The sequence below is a fragment of the Lithobates pipiens genome, unplaced genomic scaffold, assembly GCF_037356315.1.
Source record: "Lithobates pipiens isolate NorthernLeopardFrog02 unplaced genomic scaffold, aLitPip1_a1.2 Scaffold_22, whole genome shotgun sequence".
Classification (NCBI taxonomy): domain Eukaryota; kingdom Metazoa; phylum Chordata; class Amphibia; order Anura; family Ranidae; genus Lithobates; species Lithobates pipiens.
This window is the reverse complement of record NW_027507784.1, coordinates 16,290,680-16,314,677: the sequence shown is the minus strand read 5'-3', so window position 1 is coordinate 16,314,677 and position 23,998 is coordinate 16,290,680. Positions and strand designations below refer to the sequence as shown.

The window sequence follows — 23,998 nt, the reverse complement described above, 5'->3', positions numbered from 1 at the left end:
TACAGGTAAGCCTAGATTAAGGCTTACCTGTAGGTCCAAGCAATATCTCCTAAACCTATATGGTTTAGGAGATATTTGCCCGAAAATGGGCACCGCTGTCTACGGCGCATGCGCCGTACACAGCGGCGCGCAGGCGCACTAAATGTGGCAAGTCCAAGAATGGATTTGCCTAATTTGTCGACTCCCGTGCGCATGCGCGGGAGTGACGTCATCGCGGCTTCGCCGAATGGCAGCGGCGGAGCTGCGAGACGCGACTCCCGTGCGCATGCGCGGGAGTGACGTCATCGCGGCTTCTACACTGTCATTCGTCGGAGCTGCGAGACGCCACAACCAAGATGGATGCGGCGGACTACAGGGGACAGCGGCGACTTCGCTGGCTCCTGTGTCAGGTAAGTGACACATAATGGGCTACTATGCGATGCATAGTAGTCCATTATGCTTTACCTTTGCAGGGAAAAAAAGAGGAAGTAAACCCATGAGGGTTTACTTCCTCTTTAATATGCGTACAAGACCTAAAGGGGCTGGTAATGGGCAGGGAGGGCTACCCATGCCATTTTTCTCAATGATTTTCAACCATATTGCAGGAACCAGATATAACATTAAAACCGCAAGCAGTTTTAAATGACGTTATTTCCGTTTAATGTCATTTTGTGCAGGGACTGTTCTAAACACGGGAAACACGTGGCACTTCACAGGCATACTACAGACACCCCCCAGGCACCAGATTTAAAGGAATATTTCACTTTTTTTTTCACTTTAATCGTCATTAAAATCAGTGCTCCCGCCAAAATGGCCATTTTTAAAAACATTTTAGGCATTGACCCATGTCCCCTGGGGCAGGAGCCAGGTCCCCAAACCCTTTTTAGGACAGTATTTTGCATATTAGCCGTTAAAATTAGCACTTTTCATTTCGAATGTTCGAGTCCCATAGACTTCAATGGAATTCGTTCGAATTTGGGGTCCGTTCGAAAGTTCTGGTGCGAACCGAACCCGGGGGGTGTTCGGCTCATCCCTACTGTCAATCACCTTCTGTGTGCTGCAGAGCCATCTCCTAAAGCCTTGTACACACGGTCGGAGAATCCATCGGAATGTATCCTATCGGACCGTGTCTTCGGATAATCCGACTGTGTGTGGTATGCATCGGACTGATTCCGTCCGAATCTCCGTCGGACCCAATTTTCCAACATGTTGGAAATATTTCCCGACCAACTGGTCCGATCAGACATACTCCGATCATGTGTAGAGCATTTTGATCGGACCAAGTGCCACGCATGCTCAGATCAAATTCCTACATCAAAGCTATTGGCTACTAGCCTGAACGTAGTCCCATCGTAACGAAATTACGTCATCACATTCTGAACGATCGGATTTTCCGACAACTTTGTCCGAGCGTGTGTATGCAACAGTTTTGGACAAAATCCGACGGACAAAATCCAACGGATTTGGTTGGCAAAATCTCGGACCGTGTGTACAGGGGCTAAGATTGCCTGTTCTGGAGTTAGACTGTCAAAGGGGACTCATGCAGATAGCAGATGGAGAGAGGAGAGATCAAAGGGAACCACACTAGGTTCTTTGGATTATGGCAAGTACACACTATAGTGGGATATGCTTTGTTCATTCTTAATCTCTGAGGTTTACAACCACTTTTAAGTTGAACTCCAACCTTACCTTTTCCTTTCCACACTTTTAGTAAGTCCTGTCCGGTGTTGAAACTACTTGATGTAAATTCCCTGCAAACATTTCCATATTATAACCTTTTGAGACTGCAGCAGCTTCCTTGAGCCCTCCTTCATTTTCCATCTGAGCAACTTCAGTCGTTTCTCAATCCCCTTTCCTTCTGATACTATCACTACCCCGGCTATTCGTTTTCTCTGCCAGCGATCATTTTGTTCCACTTCATCCCTTTGGAAGAACACAATCTTCTCTGCTCTCCATACAGAACTTTCTATGTACTGTAGCTGCTGGGGGAGCATCAAAGTGGAATACACCTTGTGATAGCAATAAAGTTAAATGAAAAAAAAATGTTCAAAAAGTGTAAAAAAAATCTTTTTACATTTAAATAAAGTGAATAAAAATAATTGTGTACCTGTAGTCATGATCCCAGGTGCTCCAATTATTGGCAACCACGCACCTGAATGATGGGCTGTCTGCTGCTGTAAGCATGTATCTCCACATCCAGTGCTTACCTGCTGTTAGGAACAAATTACGGCTCTGGGTGCAGATAGATTATGTCCTAGGGTAGACATCCATCTCCCGGGTCTGACCATCAACATTCCTCAGTGCCTGCCCACTGGCCATCCCACTGAATCCATCAGTGCACCCACTTTTATTTTAACGCTCTTACAACGTAATATATCCTCTATTCCATGTCCTCCTCCAGTCCCATCCCCCATCCTACAATATCATCCCGTCCACTCCATGTACTCCTCCAGTCACATCTCCTCCATTCTATGTCTTCCTCCTTCTCCAGCCCCTCCCCCCCCATCCCATGTTCTCCTCCATCCCATGTCTTTTTTCTCTTCTAGTCCAATCTCCTCTATCCCTTGTCCTCTTTCTCCTCCAGTCCCATCTCCTCCATCCCAGGTCCTCCTTCTCCTGCCGTCCCGTCTCCTTCATCCTTTGTCCTCCTTCTCCAGTCCCACCTTCTCCTCCAGTCCCACCTCTTTCTCCAGTCCCATCTCCTCCATCCCTTGTCCTCCTCCTCCTTCAGTCCCATCTCATCCATCCCATGTCCTTTTCCTCTAGTCCCATCTCCTTCCTCTAGTCCCATCTCCAACTCAGTGCAGCTCACCCAGCAGGATCAAGTCATAGGTAACAGGGGTCCTTCCAGCTTCAAGCTCCTCTCAGCTTTAATAGCTCAACAGCCATCTCTCTCCAAACTCACTTCTCCTCTCTGACATTTTCAACTCAGCTGAAAATAAGCAGGTCTGAAGGGGAAGTACCTGCCCTCTTCAATTAACCCCTTCTTAACCCTGCCCCAGGCTAACTCTCCTCAAGGTGTACAATGATAGATAATTATGAATTTGCAATAACTCACTATCACTCTTCTCCGACATCTTACAGGCAGAGTCCATTCTTCTGGAATTCATACAGTCCAAAGAAACTGTCAGAATTTCCATCTGCAGGACCAACCAGTCCCCGACTGAGCTGCTGTTGAAACAAGAAGGTAAATCATCTTGAAAAATGATATTTTGTGATATAAAGTAAAAAAAAAAAAAATTCAGAGAGCAACAAAAAATTACCTTTGACCAATGATCTTTTGATATTGGCTTCAGCCATTCTTAAGACTCCTCTAACCTTCAGAGGCCAATGTCCCTGGCCAAATATCTACTCAAGGAAGGTTGTCTTAGCCCTTGTACACACGGTTGGACATTCCGACATCCAAATCCTTTGAATTTTGTCCGAAACGATTGCATACACACGGTCGGACAAAGTTGACAGAATGTCCGATTGTTCAGAACGTGATGACGTTATTTCGATATGACGGGACTATGTTCAGGCTAGTAGCCAATAGCTTTGATGTAGGAATTTGATCTGAGCATGCGTGGCACTTTGTCCGATCGGAATTCTGTACACATGATCAGAGTATGTCCGATCAGAGCATTTTGTCGGAAAATTTTACCAACAAGTTGGAAAACTTGGTCCGTCGGATACTCCGACGGAAACAGTCCGATGGAGACCACACACAGTCAGAATATCCGACAAAACGGTCTGATCGGACGCATTCCGTCGGAATCTCCGACCGTGTGTACAAGGGCTTAGAGCTAAACGCTCCACTCAAACAACAGATGTTATACAGATATGGAGACCTATTAGAAAGTGTCGATGCCCAATGCAAATACAACAATAGATAATGATGCACTATGTAGTATCGTCATGAATCTATATCTTCTTTTAAGTTAACCTGCAGAATGGTTGCTTGGGTCTAGCATAATACATCAAATCCAAATTACTTTTTTTTTTATTCCTTTCAACTAACAGGAGACAACCCAAACACACAACTTAGGAAACGAGAGAACAAGCTAAAAGAACTGAAACTGTCAAATAATGGAGTGATTGAGGAAAGTAAGAAAAGAAGCATTTTTATGCACCTCCCCAAACTCCTGAAGAAGGCAAAGAATGACAACAGCAAGCGGGAGGAAAAACTAGACCGTGTAATCCAGAGCAAGTCCATGGTAAGTACTACTAGTTGGGTTTGGTAACCTGAGAGGCCAAATGGAAGTTTGGGACATCAAAAATTACAAACGTATTTCCAAGCCAACAGCTTCTAATGCAACCTAGCCTTGTGCTCCAATGGGGAGAATATTGTCACTGCTACATGTTCTCCAAGGTTGCCAGTTGGAAATGGTTATAAGATCTGGCACTACACAGGTTCAATATTACATAAATATGATGTAACAGACAATACAGAATTGTGCCAAGTGTCCTGGAAGCCATTTACAGATGGAATCTTTCCTGCAAAGCTCATTAGTTATCAGCCTGTACCTGGAGAAAAAAAAACAGCAGAAGAGAGCAAACCAGCTCAAGCATACAGGCCACCAATATGGCGGAACAAGCCTGTCACTAGTTATAACCTCCATGAAGAAGAGCCTTCTCAAAGTGTGAAGCCTCCATCCACTGAGAAATCCATGTCAAAAACAGCTCTGAAAAAACAAAAGAAGAGAGAGGAGTACCGAGAAGTGTACCGCTGGATGGTTCATAACTGAGATGACTATGACAACTACAAAGCGGCAATCCAATCTAGAAAGCGCTGGAAAAGTGAGGGGAGAATGGGGTCTCCCCTAGCAGCCAGTGAAAGTCTGTTTGTAAATAGGAGGAGCTACAGTGAAGATGTTTGTGCCAAAGTGTCTGCTGTTACCTACGGCAACAGGAAACCTGTGTGGCCTTCAGGGGATATTGGAGAGTCCAAGAAGGCTGCAATGTTGCCCCATGTCCATGTGGGGGCGTGAGCTTTCTGTGTGTAAAAGTGAGGTGGACACTTTGGCTTCTGTGCCAGGAGATGGGGTTGGCTATAGGCCAAGGTGCATTGGCTGTTGTAGACATTAACCTTAACATGACAGAAGGTCAGAGTGAGCGTGAACACACAGCAGATAATTTTCCCACAATGCATAAAGGAGAAAATGATGTGGTGAGTTTTGTGATGACAGCCATGCTTAAAGAAATGCTAGCAGCATGGAGTGTGCAGCCGGTGTATATCTTGCCGTCCTCTCCTGCAATAGGAAAACTTGTACCACAGGTACATCTGATTGGAGCCGGATATTGCAGGCTGTACTGTGCAGAAATAGCCAATGTTGGAATCATTTAATACAATTGTAGCACTTACCCCCAGGGGAGCTGCTGGTAATTGATTGGGCCTGTACTCTGCTTTCCCACCCCCAATAAATTGGCTCAACCCACTTGACACAGCTGTGTAAAAATGTTGGCGCGTAACCCAAGAACCAAATAACAACTCAATAATAGGGATGAGCCGAACACCCCCCGGTTCGGTTTGCACCAGAACTTTTGAACGGACCCCACGTTCGTTACGAACGTTAGAACCCCATTGAAGTCTATGGGACTCGAACGTGCGAAATGGAAAGTGCTAATTTTAACGGCTAATATGCAAGATGCTGTCCTAAAAAGGGTTTGGGGACCTGACTCCTGCCTCAGGGGACATGGGCCAATGCAAAAAAAAGTTTTAAAAATGGCCGTTTTGGCGGGAGCACTGATTTTAATGACGATTAAAGTGAAAAAAAAAGTGAAATATTCCTTTAAATATGGTGCCTGGGGGGTGTCTGTAGTATGCCTGTGAAGTGCCACGTGTTTCCCGTGTTTAGAACAGTCCCTGCACAAAATGACATTAAACGGAAATAACACCATTTAAAACTGCTTGCGGTTTTAATGTTTTTTTTTTTTTTTTCCAAAGATTTTTATTGAATAAAGAAGGGGGTACATTAACAGTAAGTATACATAAAGATATATGGGGAAAAATACAATGAACACATATTGGTATGGCCCATATAGAACAAAGATAATACGAGGCATATTACAACGTAAAATAAAGTCTAGTATTGCATTTATAACAGCACATATTCAGGAAATAACAAACATACTCGTAAAATGGGGTCTTGTCGACCCATATCATGCGGACCAGAAAGGCCAACTGAGCAAGGTTCTCATCAGATAATCTTCCGGGAGCAGGGCCCAACTAGTGGCATGGAGAGGGGTGTATCAGCTATATACTATGTATGGAGCATAAAATCGTACCCGTAAGGGGAATGGGGATAGGATGGGTGGGAAGGGGAAAGACAGAGGGGTTGTAAGGGTGGGGAAGGAGGGGGATCAAGGGTCCGTTCACCGATGTTCTCCGAGGTAAAGATGGGGCATATAGAAACGTACATTATCATGCTTTAGGGCAGGACGTTCGTGGCATGAGTCAGGCCAAAGTTGGCGACATATAAATAATGGAAAGAAATAAGAAACGGTCCATCATGGTACGGTTAACCGGATAGATTAGATGTGTAAGGGTCTTATTGATATTGCCTGAGTGAGCAGCAGAGGGCAAATCAAGGTTCGGTCAATCAAACTAATTGACTTTGTATGCGGATATATTCGGTTGTAGTTTTAAAGTGTTTCCAACACGCCCATTTTGTGTTATATTTAACAGGGGTATCTCTTGCTATGTGGATTAATTCCTCCATTTCTGAAATTCTGTGTATTCTATGGAGCCAATCTTTAGTAGAAGGGACGGTCTGAGACTTCCAGTGGGTCGGTATGCATTGTTTGGCTGCATTGATCAGGTGGATCAGTATTGTTTTGTGATAGGACGTTTGTGGTAGAGTAGTGTGGTGTAGCAGGAATTGGGCTGGTGTGTAGGGTAAATCATAGGTCGTAATGTCTTTAATCAACTTATGAATAGATCTCCAGAAAGGTTGGAGCAGGGGGCAGGACCACCAAATGTGAAGCAATGTACCTCTATGTTGATGACACCGCCAGCAACATTCCGGGATAGAGGGGTCCCATTTGTGCAGTCTGTCTGGTGTTCTATACCATCTCGAGAGTATTTTGTAGCCGTTCTCCTGAGTGGATACGTTTATAGAGCCTTTGTGGATATTGAAGAAGGCTGTTTCCCAGTCATCTGTCGTAAGAGTGATGTCTAGGTCCTTCTCCCATGAGGAGCAAAATTTGGAAGTCGCGGCGTCGTGATCCCGAAACAGTAGAAAGTGTGTCTGGGAGATAAGATGTGATAGGGGTGTAGTCGAGGAGCATAGGGTCTCATAGGGCGTCAGTTTACGGGAGCAATCTGTTTTCTTCCTTATGGACTGCAGGTAGTGGGTGATTTGTTGGAACGTCCAGGTTGGTATAGGGGGTTTTTGCATAACGGAGGCTATTTGCTCTCGTGTCAGTGGGTATCCGTTCTGGTAGAAGTGGTGCACTAAAATTTGTGGTTGTGACCAGTGTGATTGGAGAAAAGTTTGGTGTAAACCCGGTTGGAAGTCGGGGTTCAGGTTAAGTGGCGTCAATGGTCCTGGGATGGTAGAAAGGGTGGAGTGTGTGCACAATTTTCTGAAACAGCGTAAGGTTGGAGCTAGGAGTGGGTGCGTTTTGATTTCCTGGATACAGAGAGAGGACTGGATCCATGGTAGAGATCTAAGTGGGAGGGACATGAATAAGGCTTCTAGATGTACCCAGTCTTTATTTGCGTGAATATTCCAGTCTATGATTCTTGTCAAATGTACTGCCTTGTGGTAGTTAGAGAGATCCGGGAGTCCTATGCCACCGAGATGTTTGGGCAAGGATAATTGATCATATTTGATTCTGGGTCTACGGGAACTCCAGAGGAATCTGGTACACATGCTTCTCTAAGATCTGAACAGAGTTTGGGGGAGATGTATCGGCAATGCTTGTAGGGTATAAAGGATTCTGGGGAGTACGTTCATTTTCAATATTGCAGCTCTACCAAACCAGGAAAAAGTTGGTTTGTCCCAACGCTTCAGGTCAAGTGTGAGTTGTCTTAGCAAGGTTAAGTAGTTCTGTACGTAAAGATCTTTCAGGTCCGTTGTAATTTTTATACCTAAGTAGGTGATGTGATCTTCCTGCCAGTGAAATGGAAAATTGGCTTTGCAGAGAGCTACGTCATCTGGGGGAAGGGAAATATTAAGGGCATAGGACTTGGTAAAATTTATCTTGAGGTTGGACAATTGGTTGAAATTTCGAAATTCTTGCAGGAGGATCGGAATTGTGGTATGGGGCTGTGTTAGGAATAGTAGAATGTCATCAGCAAATGCAGCCAGTTTGTATTCCTTAACTTTAGTTTGGATACCTTTTATGTCAGGGTTTTGGCGTATACTGTTCAAAAGTGGTTCTAAGGTAAGTATGAAGAGGATGGGGGATAAAGGGCATCCCTGTCTAGTTCCATTGCGTATGGGGAAGGCATTCGACAGGGTGTTATTGACTCTGACTTTGGCAGTGGGGTTGCGATAGAGTGATTGAATAAAAGTAATTAATCTAGGACCGAGGCCCATGGTTTGTAGGACAGCTTGCATGTAATCCCATGCCACCCTGTCGAATGCCTTCTCCGCATCTAGGGATAGGAAGAAACCTTTTTGTTTGGTGCTGGAGATGAGGTGATGTAGGTTAATAGCTTTAATGGTATTGTCCCTAGCTTCTCGGCCAGGGACAAACCCTACCTGGTCGTTTTTAATGAGGGTGGGTAACACGGGAAGGAGTCTATTGGCCAATATTTTCGCGAAAATTTTGATGTCCACATTCAATAGGGAAATGGCCTATAATTGGCAGCTTGTGAGGGATCTTTGCCTTCCTTAGGGATCACCACAATGTGCGCTCCAAGCATATCAGTATTGAATTCACTGGAGGTGGAAAGGGAGTTAAAGGCTTTCCTAAAAGGGAGTTGTAGAATATCAGAGAAGGTTTTATAGTAAATGGATGACAGCCCGTCCGGGCCCGGGCTTTTACCAGACTTAGTTTGCTTGAGTGCCGTATCCCATTCCAATTGAGAGATAGGGCTATCCATTTCCTGAAGTACTTCTGTTGGCGGGATTTGAGGACAATATTTGCTCAGAAATGTCGCAACATCCCGGGTCCTGGTTTGGGAGGGGTGGTGGGGTGTATGTGGCCCATCAAGGTTGTACAATTTGGTGTAGTAATTTTCAAATTCTCTGGCAATCTCTGTGTTTTTCGTGTAGATATCACCTGAGGAAGAACAAAGGTTGTGTACGGTATATTTCGTGTGTTTAGAGTGAAGGGCCCTGGCCATAAGGCGACTATTTTTATTACCGAATTCATAGAATTGCTTTTGGGAAAGCGCGTAGTTTTTCCTAATGGATTTACCCAGTTCTTCCTTGATGGAAGACCTGGCCTCTAGTAGTTCCAGAAGCGTCTGCAAGGCTAGAGTTTGTTTGTGAGTTGCTTCTAGGATTTTCAGTTTGTCGAATAGTTTTTGGAGATTATTTTTTTTTTCTTTTCTGATTTTAGCAGACATGGAGATCAGCTTTCCTCTAATTACACATTTATGGGCAGCCCACTGGTTCATGTTAGATGTGTCTGTAGTGTCATTGTCTTTAAAATAGTCTATTAGGCACTGTCTCAGTTCTGTCGTATGTAAAGAGTCTGTAAGGAGAGAGGGGTCTAGTCGCCAAATTCGTGCATGTGTCTGTAGGTCTGGGAGTGTTAGTGTGATAGAGATAGGATGGTGATCTGACAAGGTCATTGGTTCTATATTTGATGTCGTCAGGTAGGAGAGGTCCTGTTGAGTCAAGAAGAGGTAGTCAAGACTTGAATACTTGTTATGGGGTGTAGAAAAAAAGGTATAATCTTTCTCTTTAGGATGCATAGTGCGCCAGGTATCGTGTAATGAAAGCTTTTGGAGGATCAGTTTTATTTGTCGAAGGGCGCTGTATGGAAGGTGAGAAGTACCTGTTGAGGTGTCTATGAGTGGGTTTAACGGAGCATTAAAGTCACCACCTAGTAGTAGTATTCCTGACTGAAAGTCAAGTAGATTAGTGAAGACTTCTCGGAAGAAAGGTACCTGTGCCTTGTTGGGGCTGTAAATATTGGCGAGAGTTATCGGTTTGTTATGCCATGTGCCTTTGAGGAAGATGTATCTACCCTGTTCATCAGCTAGAGTATCTGAGACTTGAATGGGAACGTGTTTTGATAGCAATATTGATACGCCTTTGGATTTAGAATTTGGTGTTGTTGCATGGTAGCCGTGTGGATAGTAGATGTTGGAGAGTTTCGGTGTGTTTTGGGTGCTAAAATGCGTCTCTTGTAGAAATATTATATCTGCTTTCAAACTTTTCATATGGATCAGCGTCCGTTTTATTTTTTCCGGGATATTTAGACTCTTTGCGTTTAAGGAAACAATTTTGAGCGTAGGGTGGACGGAAGTAATATGGGGAGGGGTCATTGTAGCGGACCAATATCTTCCCCTGTTAAAGGGTACTGGTATCTGAGCACAGTGAGACTGCGTCGGAGAACAGCGGAAAACAGTAGGGGGGGGAAGGCAGTGAGAAGTGGAGGGAAAGGCGAGGAAGGAGGGAGAGGTGTATTAGGGTGCTCCGCTTGGAGCTAGGGTGGGCCCAACTGTGTATTCCGAGAAGTACACAGCTGGAAAAATATATACAATAACCGGGGTCGGAGTAACTTGACTAGTTACACCCGACAGAAATATTTTTCCAGTTTGGGTCAGGGGTATCTTAAATAAAGAGCCCTGTGGGTGGGGGTGATCGGTGTCGAAGTCGAGTCAGTTTGGTGTCCCTGTTCCCGTGAGGTCAAGAAGTTAAAATACACGACTGCCCAGTGCACATAAAGTGGATACTGCAGAGGAGGCAGTGGTGAAGACATTGTCATCAGATTATAGGAAGTGGGGACAGTGAAGGTAGAGTCATATGACAGTGGAGAAAGGGTATAAAGGTCTAATGTACTAAAGTTCAGCACTTATATGGTAAGTTGTAAACCCCTGGGATTACCAGGGGGAAAGGTCTCCATTGAGAAAGTGCGGCCACGGAGAGTATGTTGATAGTGGATGCTCAACTGGTCACGGTCCAACAGGTCAGAGAAACCAGCATGGGTTCCGGGTATGTAGGTAGGTGGGGTTAACATGTGTGCGGGAAGAGGTTGCCACCGTTTGGTGTTCAGCTGGGCAGTAAATGCATTTTAACAGTAGGGTCGTGGGATGGTGTCGTGCAGCAGACAATTTGAGCAGAGTGAGGTGATCGTAAAGCCTGCAAATGTAGCTGCCTCCAGATAAAACATTGAGATTTTTAAACAGCGTATTACAATTACAGAATTAATCTATACTAAGTAACTGTAGTCTCCTCATCGCACCTGCTTCACTTAGTTGCATCGTAGAAAAAAAAAAAAGAACATTAAACCAGAAACAAAACTGCAGAAAACTTTCATAGTGTAAATATATCAAAGGAGGAGAAAGATAAAAGAGTCAACACAGGGTATGCAAAATGTGGCTCAGAGGCATTCGGTCACTTGTAATGAGGTGGGAGGCTGTGAGACAGAGCCTTCCCCAAAATAAGAGAGCCGGAAGGTTAGGTTCTCAGAGAGAGGTGCCGTGGCATGAATTGCCCGGTTCCAAAGCATATGTTCCTGCATAGGATGGGTTAAATATGTTTGTATCCAAGGACACGCTAGGGTCCGTGGTGCGTGGGGGGGAGAGAGACCGAATACCTCAGGGCCACTAACGAAGGGATGATAAAGTGGAACACCAGAGAGGAGGAGTAATGAGGGAGATGAAGTAGTGAGAAATAGGGCAAGATGGTCGTGGCGGCGGTACGTCCGACAGAACCGGCATACGGTCACTAATGATAGTCGGATAGTCTCCCAAGATCATCGTATAGTGTTCATTACCTCCTCGATGTGGGGCTGACCGAACGGATATATTGCGAAGATCGGGGGACGCATCAAAGTGTTCTGATCGTTGGGGTCAGGATACCGGTGGGGAGTAAAGAGGCTTACTCACCGATCCTGTCGGAAAAATCAGGGAGGATCGTTCGGAGAATCTGTAAGTAAAATGTTCGTGGAGGCGATGTATTCTCATGCGGAAGCCGAGTAGTCGTGGGTACCTTCGGAGAGGAGAACGTGAGTGATCCGCTCTGTCAAATGTAACGACGAATGCCAAGGGAACCGTAGGAGTTCAGGTAAAGCAGAGTAGGTTTGCGTCAAGCCTGGTATCTTCCGGAGGTATCTTACGAACGCCTTTGTCTCCTATAGTCCGGAGAAGCCGAAGGGCTCTGGTTTCGAAGGTTGCCCGAGGGACGTGGGGAATTTGGTAGCGGATGTGATCTTCGACGGCGGCCGATGTTGAAATTACCGGCTTCGTGGATACCATCCATGGAGGTAGCCCTGTGTACGGTGGGTAGTCGAAAGTCACTGTACCAGTCCGAGACATCCACTGAAGGCAGGTTGAGGACGGTACAGAAGTGATCCAAATCCTCAGGTACTCGGAGATTTACGGTGTGACCGTTGGCTGAAGCTGACAGGCAGAATGGATACTTCCAACGGTAGGGTATAGCTCTAGACCGGAGGACATCTAGTAGTGGCTTCAGTTCTCGCCTCCGTTGTAGAGTGATGGAGGACAGGTCCTGGAAGATTTTAATCTCAGCGCCATGGTGTAGTATTCTGCCTCTCTCTCTCGCTTTTCTCATTATCTCTTCCTTCACAAGAAAGTCCGTGAGGCAGCATATCACATCTCTCGGCGGGTCAGTTTCCCTTCCCCTGGGGCGAAGAGCTCTGTGAATGCGCTTGAAGGCAATCACTGTGTCCAGTGGTCTGTCGAGCAAGTTGTTGAGGATGAGGGACACTTCCTGGGACAATTGAGGTGCATCAAAAGATTCTGGGAGGCCTCTCACCCGCAGATTGCGGCGTCTCCCGCGGTTGTCGAGGTCCTCCAAATGACGGTTAATTTCTCTGAGGTGAACCGCATGTGATTCCGAGACCTGCTGAACGTGGCAGAGTGCGGATTCTTGGCGGGCCTGTGTTTCCTCCACTTCTTCCACTCGTATAGCCATCGCATGGAAGTCCGCTCTGAGTTCAGAGATGGCCGCCGAAAGTGTGGATTTGATGTCCGCCGCTACTGCCCGTAGATCCGCAATGCTCAGAGCCTGGGACGTCGGTGGGGCAGCGGCAGGGGCCGGAGGGCTGCGGCTCCGTGATCTGTGCGCGGGCCTGCTCGCTTGTGGGGCCTCATGCGCTGTGGCCTGTGGGTCCTGCGCGGTGCCTCGGGATCTGGCCCTGAATATCTCAGGTATGTGCTGGGCCAGCGAGGGATCTTGGCTCCTGGGTGGTCTGGAGCTCACCGGGGGGATATTCTGCTGTGTACTCCCCATGATAGTTAGGTAGGGTGTCGTAGCGAAAGAATGCTGGACCTCTGGGAGCGGGAGAAGAGATTTAAGCGTCCATCTTCTTCAGGCACCAAGCCACGCCCCCTCTTGCGGTTTTAATGTTATATCTGGTTCCTGCAATATGGTTGAAAATCATTGAGAAAAATGGCATGGGTAGCCCTCCCTGCCCATTACCAGCCTATTTGGGTCTTGTACGCATATTAAGGGGAACCCCGTACCCATATTAAAAAAAGGAAATGCATGTGGCCCCCAGGCCCGATATACTCAGAACAGCTGTATACAGGCGGTGCAAACAAGACAGGGACTGTGTAGGTTTGTTGTGTTAAGTAGAATCTGTTTGTAATTTTCAACTGGTACATTTTTAAAGTGTAGCTCCAGTCAAAAAAAACTATTTTTAAGCTTTTTGGAAAACATAGGGAAGGGTTATCACCCCTGTATAATTTGTTTTGTCGTCCATCTTTTTTCATCTCACTTGCTGTTGTCTCCTTCCGATTGCAAGTAGGAGATGTTTGTAAGTTGGATGTTTGAAAGTAGGGGCCTGCCCTATATGCTCTGCAGAAATGGCGGAACAAGGTGTTGGTTTTGCCACAACATTGTAAGCCCTCAAAGTGACTCTTGGTGGGCGCTGGAGCGCCGTGCTGTGAACGATTATATATAACGATTATATAGCTATATAGGTGAGGTGAATATCGCGGTGTATACTGCGGTCAGGGCATGCAGACAATAACCAGAAAACAGCAGAGATAAAGGGGTATATACAGATGTATACTGTGCTGTGCTGGAGGCACACACAACTTCCAATAACTCCTGCAGATGGCAATTGGGCTCAAATAGAGAACAGCTATGTAGGTGGATATAGCGGTATGTACTGGGTACAGAGCACGCAGACAGCACGCACTATCTCCTAACACTACTGACTGCAAGCTCTATTATTAAAGCTAGATCACTAGCTATATAGGTGAGGTGAATATAGCGGTGTATACTGCGGTCAGGGCACAGACAATAACCACTACACAACAGCAAGATAGGAAATCAGCCAAAAACGATCGGTGTGTAACTGTGTTGAAGGTACACAGAACACCCACTGCTTCAGATGCCAACACACTACACGAGGCCGCCTCAATGGCGGCCTTATATAGTGTGGGGCGTGCACTACACAGCCTGAGCTATGATTGGCCACAGGCAGGATGCCTGTGGCCAATCATGGCTCTCCTCGCTGCTGGCGCTGCGATTGGCCAAGCATGCGGGGTCACAGTGCATGCTTGGCCAATCATGAGCCAGCAATGCACTGCGCCATCGCAGTGCATTGTGGGCCGTGCGCGCCACACGAATTTTGACGCGAACGGACCAAGTGTTCGGATTTCGCTGAACGGACGAACAGCCAATGTTCGAGTCGAACGTACGTTCGACTCGAACAGGAAGCTCATCCCTACTCAATAATAACAATTTACGTACATTATACCTTTGTTGTTACCTGGGTATCAGCTGCTCCACCTGCTAGGAGAATGAACAAGCCTCAATTGTACTTAAAGTAAAATATGAGTTTGCTGAAGCAGGTTTAAACAATAAGTAGAAGAACTGTATTGGCACACAAGTTTGACACACTACTGAGATGAGTATATGTAAAATGGCTATCACTCAAGGGTTACCTAAACGACCCCTGCAGGCGCGTCTCCAAGTGGGACTAATGCTCAGAGTGATAAGATCTTGGATCTGGGCACCTTCCCACTTCCAGCAAGCTCACAAGACAACTATGCAAAGTTATTAGACAATACAACACAGACAGTATAACTGCTCGAAGATTACCTTAAGATGTAATACAGTCCCTTTTCTTGTAACTGAAACGCAAGGTCTCCCAGTGATCGGTATAGTCTCTTGTCTTCTTTCTTCAGCTAGCTATTATACTGCAGTATTTGTATTCCATAGGGTTTGCAAATGGTAATGTAACGTAAGATAGTGAACAACAGCAACTCCAATTATGCGATGCACTTATAACTTAATTTCTTGAGAATGCACCTCTATTGTCAGTGAGTTCCTAGTGAAGTACAGGCTTTGAGGCCTGATTGCGCACAGTCTAATTGGAAATAACTGTTCTGTGTGACTGCAGGTCCCAGCAGCACTGTAATGACTAGTCTATAGTGTGTTAAGTACTTTGTATAAATTCTGGGCAACAGCCCTCTCACCACACCAAGCCTTGATAATTATATGCCTCCACTCCGGTGGTCTCAGTCCTGCTGCCAGTCAGCTCCGTCACGCTGCACCACTCCCCAAGATGACCGTGACCCTTGTTTGGCTTCGTCAGGCATTCTGGATCCTCCGACCCAATTACACTGCTTATCCAGCACACTGTGGCAGGACACTCTCTAGTGGCATCCACTTCTTCTTCACCGAACAGGCCACGCCCTTCGGAAACTCCCACACAGATCCCTGCAGGCAGGCCACACATCCCAGCAAGAAGAGACAGAAGATGGCCACGCTGTGCCTTTTATCTCCTACCCATCATGCAGTTCAGTCACCTAGGGTTCATGGGTAGGTAGGTGAGGCACTGTGGGTAATTAAGTCCTTTTCCAGAATAATTAAGTCACTTCCTGTATAGGCTTTCCTTCATGCTCTTATGTGAAAAATAAACAAGTCTCATTCACATTACATACCACTAGAGGGAGTGAAATACCAATTTAGTAGCATTGTCTTACTATATAGCATTACACGTCAAAAATTCCAGCGCTACACAATGTTTGGTGTTAGTGTGGAAAGTTGTCTCACAGTGCTGGATTGCCTCATACAGAGGGTGTGTATGAGAGGAACTCTGGAGCACTGTTGGGCAGGTCAGCTGTATTGAAAATACCAGCAGTAAACAAAATGATTAAAGAGACTGATGTGAAAAATATTTGTTGGTAGAACATTTGCTGATGGAGTGTTGGACAAGAGGGAGCAACGTGAAACTATTTGAAGGTTCCATAGAGAGTAAGGCCGCGTACACACGAGAGGATTGTCCGCCCAACTTAGTTCGTCAGACAATCCGACAGACATTCCGTCCAACTTTTGAATGAACAGACTTGACCACACACGATGAACAGACAGTCCGCTGAAAGCTTGCGCGATGACGTATACAGCACGTACGACGGGACTAGAAATACAACGTCCAATACACTGCAATGCAACCTTCGGCCTTGGAAATCCTTTCTGAGCATGCGCCATACTTAGTCCGTCCAACTTGCCTACTCACGAGCGGACTGTCCGCTGAAACCAAGTTTGGACGGACAAAATTACGGAAATTCCGAAAGACTTTGTCCGCCAGACTGTCCGCTGAAAAAGTCCGCTGAAGCCCACACACGAGCGGATTGTCCGCTGAAACACGTTTCAGCGGACTAAGTTGGGCGGACAATCCTCTTGTGTGTACGCGGCCTTACTGTTTGCCTGTATGTTGTCCCTCCATAGACACTGTCCTAGCAAGCAAGGGGACAATAGTTACATAGTTGCAATGCCTTGAAAAAGTACACCTTGAAATGTTCCACACTTTGTCATGTTACAACCAAAAACGTAAATGTATTTTATTGGGATTTTATGTGATAGACCAACACAAAGTGGCACATAATTGTGAAATGGAAGGGAAATCATAAATGGTTTTCTTTGACAAATAATAATGTGAAAAGTGTGGGGGGTACATTTGTATGGAGCCCCCTGGAGTCAATACTTTGTAGAACCCCCTTTCACTGCAATTACAGCGGCAAGTCTTTTTGTACCAGCTTTGCACATCTAGAGAGGGACATTTCTGCCGATTCTTCTTTGCAAAATATCTAAAGCTCTGTCAGATTGGATGGAGAGCGTCTGTGAACAGCAATTTTAAAGCCTTGCCACAGATTATCAATTGGATTTAGGTCTGGTCTGTGACTGGGCCATTCTAATACATGAATATGCTTTGATGTAAACCATTCCATTGTAGCTCTGGTTGTATGTTTAGGGTTGTCCTGCTGGAAGGGGAACCTCCGCCCCGGTCTTGTCTTTTACAGACTCTAATGCCGCGTACACCGACGGAGTTCTGCCGGAATTCCGACAGAGTTCTGACGGACTTTTCGACTGAGCGGACTTGGCCACACACAATCACACCAAACTCCGACAGATTCGAACGTGATGACGTACGACTGGACTTGAATAAGGAAGTTCATAGCCAGTAGCCAATAGCTGCCCTAGCGTAGGTTTTAGTCCGTCGGAATAGCACACACACGAGCAAATTTTTCGGAGGGACCGGGTCCGGCGGAGTTCCGTCGGAAAAATTTGAAGCATGTTCCATATTCTAAAGTCCGTCAGACTTTTGCGAATCAAAAGTCCGTTGCAGCCCACACACGATCGAATAGTCTGACGGAATCATTCCGTCGGACTTTGGATGTTTAAAAGTCCGCTCGTGTGTACGGGGCTTAACAGATTTTATTCTAAGATTGTCCTGTATTTGGCTCCATCCATCTTCCCATCAACTCTGACCAGCTTCCCTGTCCCTGTTGAAGAAAAGCAGTGTGTTTTCCCCCCCACACATAGCGTTTTGCTTTTAGGCCAAAAAGTTTCATTTTGGTCTCATCTGACCAGATCACCTTCTTCCACATGTTTGCTGTGTTTCCCACATGGCTTCTTATAAACTGCAAACAGGACTTCTTATGATTTTCTTTTACCAATGGTTTTCTTCTTGTCACTCTTACATAAAGGCCAGATTTGTGGAGAGCACGACTTATGCCGCGTACACACGAGCGGACTTCTCGTCGGATTGAACTCTGAAGGACTTTCCGACAGAGTTCCGACGGAGTTCCACTGAAACGGACTTGCCTACACATGATTACACCAAAGTATGATCGTTTAGAATGCCATGATGTACGATGGGACTAGAAAAAGGAAGTTCAATAGCCAGTAGCCAATAGCTGCCCTTGCATCATTTTTGGTCCGTCGGAACAGCACACAGACGAACGGTTTTCTCGATAGAAACTGGTTCTGGCTGAATGATTTGAAACATGTTCTATTTCTAGGTCCGTCAGAATTTTAGAAAGAAAAAGTCAGGTGAAGACCGCACACGATCGAAATGTCCGAAGGAATGATTCCATCGGACCTTTTCTGCCAGAAAGTCCGCTCGTTTGTACGCGGCATATTAATAATAAAAATCCTGTGGACAGATTCTCCCCACTGAGCTGTGGATCTCTGCATCTCCTTCAGGCCGCGTACACACGCGCGGACTGTTCGCCCAACTTTGTCCGTCCAACAGTTTCGGCGGACAGTCCGCTCAAACTTAGCATGGACGGACATGCCCACACACGACGAACGAACAGTCCGCTGAAACCGTGCGCGATGACGTTTCGGCACGTACGACGGGACGAAAATTTCGACGTCCAATACACTGCAATGCAACCTTCCGACGTGGAAATCCTTTCTGAGCATGCGCGAGACTTAGTTGGCCGAACAAGCCTACACACGAGCGAACAGTCCGCTGAAACCTTGTTTCAGCGGACAGTTTTTCGGAATTTCCAAAAAGCTTTGTTCGTCCAACTGTCCGCTGAAACTGTCCGCTGAAGCCCCACACACGAGCGGACTGTCCGCCCAAACACTGTTCAGCGGACAAGGTTGGGCGAACAGTCCGCCCGTGTGTACGTGGCCTTAAGAGTTACCATGGACCTCTTGGCTGCTTCTCTGATGAATGCTCTCCTTGCCCGGCCCGGTCAGTTTAGGTGGACGGCCATGTCTTGGTAGGTTTGCAGTTGTGCCATACTCTTTCCATTTTCTGATGATGGATTGAACAGAGCTCCGTGAAATGTTCAAAGCTTGAGATATTTTTTTAGAACCCAACCCTGCTTTACACTTTTCCACAACTTTATCCCTGACCTGTCTGGTGTGTTCCTTGACCTTCACGATGCTGTTTGTTCACTAAGGTTCTCTAATACCTAGTACACACGATCAAACAATCAGGTGGAAAAGTCCGGTAGACTACTGTGTGGGCTCCGGCGGACTTTTTTTTACCCAAAAGTCCGGCGGACTAAGAAAGTATTTTTGCACTCCAAACTGTCTGCCGGACTCGCATTTCGGCGGACAATCCGGCCGTGTGTGTGCCAGTCCACCGTACTTTTGAAATGAATGGACTTTTCCCGCCTAGAGAAAAGTCCGCTCATTTTGAGCGCATCTCCAGGTAGCCGGGGCGAGCGAAGGAGGCGTTGCTGGCCCCGTCACCTGGTATGGACTTAAAAGGGAATCCCTACGCGTCCATATCAGACCCTTATCTGAGCACGCTACCCGGCCGGCCAGGAAAAGGGGTGGGGACAAGCGAGCGCCCCCCCTCCTGAGCCATACCAGGCCGTGTGCCCTCAACATGGGGGGTGCCTTGGGGAAGGGGGGGGCCGCGTGGCCCCCCCACCCCAAAGCACCTTGTCCCCATGTTGATGAGGACAAGGGCCTCTTCCCGACAACCCTGGCCATTGGTTGTCGGGGTCTGCGGGTGGGGAGCTTATCGGAATCCGGGAGCCCCCTTTAACAATGTACCCCTACCCATTCACCTGTGAAAAAAAGTAAAAAAAAAAAAAACACAACACACAAGGGTTAAAATAGTTTATTGCACAGCTCCAGGGGTCTTCTTCCGTCTTCGGGGCTCTTCTCGCTGGACTCCTCCACTATCTTCTGCTAGCTCTTTCACTAGCGGAGGAGCCTGTCTTTCTTCTTTGCCGCCGCCCTCTTCTTCCGTCTTCGGGGGTCTTGCCCCCCTCTTCGGGGGTCTTGTCCCCCCTCTTCGGTTCTTCTTGCTGGGCCACCGTGCCTTCTTCTAGCTCTTATACAAGCGGTGGCCCGGTCTTCTGTCGCCGCTGTCTTCTGGCCTTCTGTTCTTCTCCTCTGTTCTTCTGTTCTTCTCTTCTGGAGATTTTGCCTCGTCTCTCTCTCCGGTCACAATGACAGAGAAGCGGCATGCGGCGACTTATATAGGGACATCACCGGATGATGTCCCCACCCATTATGATGTCACAGTCCCAGAGGATGCTGGGTGCAGATACCTGTCTTAGACAGGTATCTGCACCCCCCTAAAAGGTGCCAACTGTGACACCGGAGGGGGGGGGTTCCGATGAGTGGAAGTTCCACTTTAGGGTGGAACCCCGCTTTAAGGGCATAAGGCCTGGTATGGTTTGGGACAGGTGGGACGGTGGGGGGGGCACATGTTGTTTAAAGTGGCCAAAAACATGGCACCCAGAAGTAGCCAGAAAGAAGATGACAGCGGGCAGTGAGGGATGCAACCGCCACATGACTGGAAGGTGGAGAAAGGCACGGGGTGGGGGGGGGGGCACAATGAAGTCAATCTAATACACTGGAAGTGTCCTTTACAAGAGAAGAGATCAGAAGGATAATCTTATTATTCTTCCCTGTCCAATCACAGGCTGGGGTGGGTTCCATGCCAGGTTATATTGCTTAATTGCAGTTTAGACAGCAAGAAGGACCAGAGTTCAGACTTTACTGTATGAGAGGTGGTGTTAGGAGCACAAGACTGGTTGAATAGAATTCTTAGCCCTTGTACACATGGTCGGACATTCCGATGGAAAATGTCCGATAGGACCGCGTTGTCGGATAATCCGACAGTGTGTGGGCTCCATCGGACTGTTTCCATCGGAGTATCCGACGGACCAAGTTTTCCAGCTGGGCTATAAAATTTTCCGACAACGTGATCCGATCATGTGTAGAGAATTCCGATCGGACAAAGTGCCACGCATGCTCAGATCAAACTCCTACACCAAAGCTATTGGCTACTAGCCTGAACGTAGTCCCGTCTTAACGAAATTATGTCATCACGTTAAGTACGATCGGATTTTCTGACAACTTTGTCTGACTGTGTGTATGCAACAGTTTCGGACAAAATCCGACGGATTTGGTTGTCGGAATGTCCGACCCGTGTGTACAAGGGCTTAAATACTTTGCAGATCAGACCATTCACGTATAAATATTTACCTGTCTGGTGTTCAGCTTTATAAATACATTCTTCTGTAAAATGTACTGTGTTGGATGTCTGATGTATCGCTCCATGTATATGACGTGACAAACGTTTTTTTCTTTTATCCAGGAGCGGAACATGTACATGTCGGGTGGCTTTAACTTTTATGTCAAAACCTACGAGAAACAAATTGGTTCTTTGTCCAGAGAGAAGACGGCACTGAAAGACCCTGCAGTACTACAACAAATAGCAAAATTTTTCCAGGAAAACGCTGTAGTAATTCTTAGCATGTCACTTCTTCTTGTTATGTTTTTGATTAGGATAATTGTATTTAGAAGCATCTGAATCATTCTCTAACCTTAACTCTACAGAATTGTCCGATAGGACCTCTGACAGTGGGGGCCAGGAAAGGATGGACAGACCTTGGTCACCACTGTCAGACTCCTACTCATTCGATTGCTCTAATGTAGAAAAACACATTTCATTTTCTTCCACAGTAATATTTTTAGAACACTCTGATTGGCAGTTATTGAATCAATGTATGCCAATGAACCTGAAACATCGTATTCAGATCAGGGTGGATAAAAATCAATGATTTAAAAAAAAAAATGAATAAATAATAATAATCAAAACAATCAGACTTGTTTGATTTTTTTTTTTATAATCCACATTTTTATTGATTTTTATAGCAAACAAATCGATTTAAAACAATATATAATTTACAACATCTCATTTACATGTGTCGTATCTTCCCCCCCCCCCCCCCCCACAAAAAAAAGATTTGTTTGATTTAAATCATTTATACAGGGAAGGAAAAAGATGAGGAAGGGGATTATAGAGGTGCCAAAAACTACAGGGACACAATTATGTTAAAAAAACAAAACATTACAAACGATATATTTAAAATTTTAAATATTTTAAAATTTTAAATATTTAAAATTTAAAATATTTAAAAACATTAAACGATATATTTTATTTAAATACACATTACAAAAACAACTAAAAAGGACAATGACACACAGACAAGGGTTGGCTCAAAGAGGTACTTAGCAGATAAAATCCTACATGTTTCACCAAACCATTGGCTTCCTCAGGGAAATAATATCTGCTTGCAAGCAAAATGAGTGACAGAAACAGTATGAAATTAGAATACATACTCCAATTAAAACAGAAAACATAAGTTTAATTTAAATATGGATTAAATTGGAGTATGTATTCTAATTTCATACTGTTTCTGTCACTCATTTCGCGTGCAAGCAGATATTATTTCCCTGAGGAAGCCAATGGTTTGGCGAAGCATGTAGGAGCTGATATCTCTAATCGCTGGCTTATATAAGATCTGTGCCTGTGTTTTCCTGTTTGCTTAACAAAATTTAAATGTATCTGCTAAGTACTTCTTTGTACCAACCCTTGTCTGTGTGTCATTGTCCTTTTAGTTGTTTTTGTAATGTGTATTTAAATAAAATATATCGTTATATAAATGTTTTTAAATATTTTAAATTTATATAGGGAAGGAAAAAGATGAGGAAGGGGATTATAGCGGTGCCAAAAACTACAGGGACACAATTATGTAAAAAAAAAACATTACAAACAATATATTTAAAATTTAAAATATTTAAAATATTTTAATATTTAAAATATTTAAAATTTAAAATATTTAAAAACATTAAACGATATATTTTATTTAAATACACATTACAAAAACAACTAAAAAGGACAATGACACACAGACAAGGGTTGGCACAAAGAGGTACTTAGCAGATAAAATTACAATTTTGTAAAGCAAACAGGAAAAAACAGGCACAGATCTTATATAAGCGCGCAATTTGAGATATCAGCTCCTACATGTTTCGCCAAACCATTGGCTTCCTCAGGGAAATAACATCTGCTTGCACTGGAAATGAGCAACAGAAACAGTATGAAATTAGAATGTTCATAATTATCACAGGCTCCTCCCATGTACATAAGTATCACAGGCTCCTTCCATGTAAATAAGTATCACAGGCTCCTCCCACGTACATAAGTATCACAGGCTCCTCCCAATGTTCATAAGTATCACTGACTGCTCCCATGTACATACGTATCACAGGCTCCTCCCACGTACATAAGTATCACAGGCTCCTCCCATGTCCATAAGTATCACAGTCTCCTCCCATGTACATAAGTATCACAGGCTCCTCCCATGTACATAAGTATCACAGGCTCCTTCCATGTACATAAGTATCACAGGCTCCTCCCACGTACATAAGTATCACAGGCTCCTCCCATGTACATAAGTATCACAGGCTCCTTCCATGTACATAAGTATCACAGGCTCCTCCCACGTACATAAGTATCACAGGCTCCTCCCACGTACATAAGTATCACAGGCTCCTCCCATGTACATAAGTATCACAGGCTCCTCCCATGTACATAAGTATCACTGACTCCTCCCATGTACATAAGTATCACAGGCTCCTCCCACGTACATAAGTATCACAGGCTCCTCCCATGTAAATAAGTATCACAGGCTCCTCCCATGTCCATAAGTATCACAGGCTCCTCCCATGTCCATAAGTATCACAGGCTCCTCCCATGTACATAAGTATTACAGCCTTTGCTCAGTACTTTGGTGAAGCTCCTTTGGCACCAATTACAGCCTCAAGTCTTGTTGAGTATGATGTATGGTGAGTATGATGCTACAAGCTCGGCACACCTATTTTGG

The 23,998-nt window shown here is 45.4% G+C and overlaps 1 protein-coding gene across 1 annotated transcript in view; it reads left to right on the top strand.

Moving 5' to 3' along the window:
- The window catches only part of LOC143923343 (guanylate-binding protein 1-like), a 64,739-nt gene extending 42,810 nt beyond the window's left edge, over positions 1-21,929 (top strand). Inside the window, exons 9-11 of the mRNA XM_077446955.1 lie at positions 3,064-3,166; positions 3,982-4,175; positions 21,424-21,929. Coding sequence (XP_077303081.1) covers positions 3,064-3,166; positions 3,982-4,175; positions 21,424-21,639 — 513 coding nt within the window. The 3' untranslated portion in view covers positions 21,640-21,929. The remainder of the gene's footprint in view (positions 1-3,063; positions 3,167-3,981; positions 4,176-21,423) is intronic.
- The last annotated feature ends 2,069 nt before the right edge of the window (positions 21,930-23,998 follow it).